The sequence below is a fragment of the Morone saxatilis genome, unplaced genomic scaffold, assembly GCF_004916995.1.
Source record: "Morone saxatilis isolate NCDOM2014 unplaced genomic scaffold, NCSU_SB_2.0 Contig16, whole genome shotgun sequence".
In the NCBI taxonomy this organism is placed as follows: domain Eukaryota; kingdom Metazoa; phylum Chordata; class Actinopteri; family Moronidae; genus Morone; species Morone saxatilis.
In genome coordinates, this window is record NW_023339718.1 from 14,459,632 (window position 1) to 14,462,435 (window position 2,804).

At 43.6% G+C, this 2,804-nt stretch overlaps 1 protein-coding gene across 1 annotated transcript in view; it reads right to left on the minus strand.

The window, feature by feature from the left end:
- Nucleotides 1–855, minus strand: part of LOC118325167 (pH-response regulator protein palI/RIM9-like) — a gene marked incomplete at its 5' end in the record, with an annotated part of 3,050 nt that extends 2,195 nt beyond the window's left edge. Inside the window, 1 exon segment of the mRNA XM_035657742.1 lies at nt 1–855. Coding sequence (XP_035513635.1) covers nt 1–846 — 846 coding nt within the window.
- Nucleotides 856–2,804: the final 1,949 nt, after the last annotated feature.

A 2,804-nucleotide genomic window follows, 5' to 3' on the forward strand; every position in this document is an offset into this window, starting at 1 on the left:
AGTTGTGGTGGTGGCAGCTGGTTTGTTGTTTGGCTGTCGATTCTCCGCAGGCAGAAGGTCTGTTCTCTTCATGCAAGAGTCCATGTAGCTATCGTAGGTTGCCGGAGGTGGGCTGTACGTGTAGTCTCTGCTGTAGTCATTGGTATCAGTAGACTTGACACCATATTTCCTGTACATGTAGTTGTTGTAGTAGTACTCCTCCTGAGGACTGTGGAAGTTGAAGTGAGGACGCGGGAACCTTCCTAACCCGTAGCCCAGGGCCATTCCTGCCATAGCTCCTCCAGCTGCTGCCATTACCGCACTGCGCCCAAACCCTCTGGATTTATCAGACGGATACATGCCATTCGCCTGAACCGAGCGGGAAAAGGGAGAGCCGCCCCCGACACCATGACCCCCATATCCAAAGCTGCCGCCATAGCGAGGGCTCAGGATGTTGTTATTTGGGTTTTTATTGATGTATCCACCACCATAACTGCCCTGACCACCATATCCTCCATAACCTCCCTGACCTCCATATCCTCCATATGGGGAGCCCTGTGCTGGATACTGGTTATGGTAAACTCCTCTACCCGGCTGCTGGGGGTAACTACCCGGATACCCAGGTCTGCCTGATTGCGGAGGGTGGCCTCCCTGGTTGGGGTGTACAGGCTGTTTGGGGTATCCACCCTGAGAGCTGGAGCCCTGATTATTTTTGTGGCCTGTGTTAGTGCTGCCTCGGTTGGATGTGGAGGTCTTCTTTGAGCCAAAGCTTTTCCCAAAGCCGCCTCCTCCTGATCTCTTGGCCAGTGAAAAATGGGTATAAAACGCTAAAAGTGACAGACACAGCACAAACAAATCCAGCTTCATCTTCAGCCTGTAGGAAGGGTCGGGGAGGGAAAAGGAAAATGAAGAGAGGGAGAAAAAGGGAAACATGAGATAATAATACTTTACCCTTAAAATGTCTTGTCTCATTTAATAGGAGTCGTCTGTCTTTCCAGAAGCAGTACAATCCTTGCGTTGCTTCTCCCTCCAACTTTGACGTACAAGAGAACTTGCACCCTTTTGACTCCTGTGTTGCATTGCTGTAACCATGTCCTCTTTTATCTTGTTTAAGTTAGTAGAAGCAATATACGTCAGTGTCGACCGTATTTTAATGCCAGCCTCTACGTGTTTTTGCACCGCACAGCCATGCCAATCTAGTTTACCCCATGGGTTAAACACAGAGCTGCGAGTATCATTTTGTTATGTTCACTAAAATCTTAATGTTACTGAAGATGACCAAACGGTACTCTACTCCTATGACCATGTGAGGATATTTAATTAACACACGGTACATCAAAAAATCTCAGAATTACAAATATTACAAACATCAATTAGAAGTAAAGACATGTGATCAGTCATCAGTATTATATTTGTTTACTGTTTATACAGGTGCAATAAATACATGAGAGCAGACATACCTCCCCCTCTTGTCTTCAGAAGGACCACGCCCACTTTTGGGTGAAACACGTACTGTGAATGTGCCTAAAAGCTGCTGTGTTGCATTTCGCACATCAAACAATAACAAAAATCTGAGTTGATGATTTTCTTTTCTTACCCAAAGAGCGAAGGAAGGTCAAAGAAGCGACATGTGGCTTCAGACCCTCCACAGAGAGGATGGAAATGATCAGTTATGGAAACCAGGCTGTCAATATGTTTGTCTGTAATATGGCTCTAAAATAAAACACCTGCTTTTAGAATATAAGCTGAAGTGTTTTAACCTTAATAATTCACATAAATGGAGCTGACTTACCTTCTATTAATGAACCTTATAAGCATCACAAAGTAACACAGGAACTGGGACTAATACCGTCCTGATTTCTACTTCTCTGCTCGCAGTAAGAGGTCGATTAATGAGCACACACTGTAATAAAAATAGAGACAGCAGTTCTGCTTCACCACAGCGATAAATGACTTTACAGTAACGTCAGATTGGGCAGACGACCAAACAGCGAAATGAAGTGTTTTAACGACAGGAAAAGTGAGAGATGTCAGATACATGAGTTCACACTGATGGAAAGGACATTCATCAACCCCTATTACTTACATTTATTTCTGTTCAACAACGCTGATCGTTGATCTTCAGTGACAGAACTGTTTGCTTTACTGGCCATATGATCTGGGCTCCTAATAACTGAAAAACTAAATTCTATTATTATATTATGCAATTGAATTTGCGTTTTGCGGCAGTCAAATCAGAGGACTGCTTTTACCCAAAAGTAGTGGGAGCAGGGCAAAGCTCCCGATCTATCTATTCTAGATCTATACATGTAAATACTATTGCAGCACATCATCACATTCACTTTTTGCAGGGACTTTTTGGAATGACTGGAAAGATGCGTGGTCCGACGTTTCCCCTCTGTTGAAACTAAATCATGAAATCAGTATAGGACTGTATGCTAACGTGCTAAACAGCTTTTCAAGTCAAGCCATGTAAGGACATTCACAATGATCCCGATTCAGAGTGTTTTTTTTATCGTCGATTGTGTTGTATATCGCCCCAATTGTGGCCAATTTTGCAAATCAATGAACAGGACTGATTTACACATATTACAGATATTCACATGATTTTTTTTATCATAAAGTAGTACTTTTTAGGGCCCGAGCACTGACCGTGCGAAGGCTGACTTTTGACTATTTGTGCATGTACGTTGAAGGGCGTGTCCGTGGCGTGCCGTCAAAGTTGGCCACGTTGAATTTCGCAGCCTTTTTTGGCGATTTTTTGCATTGTATTTGAACTCCTCCTAGGGAATTCATCGGATCTACTTCAAAATTGGTCAGTAGAG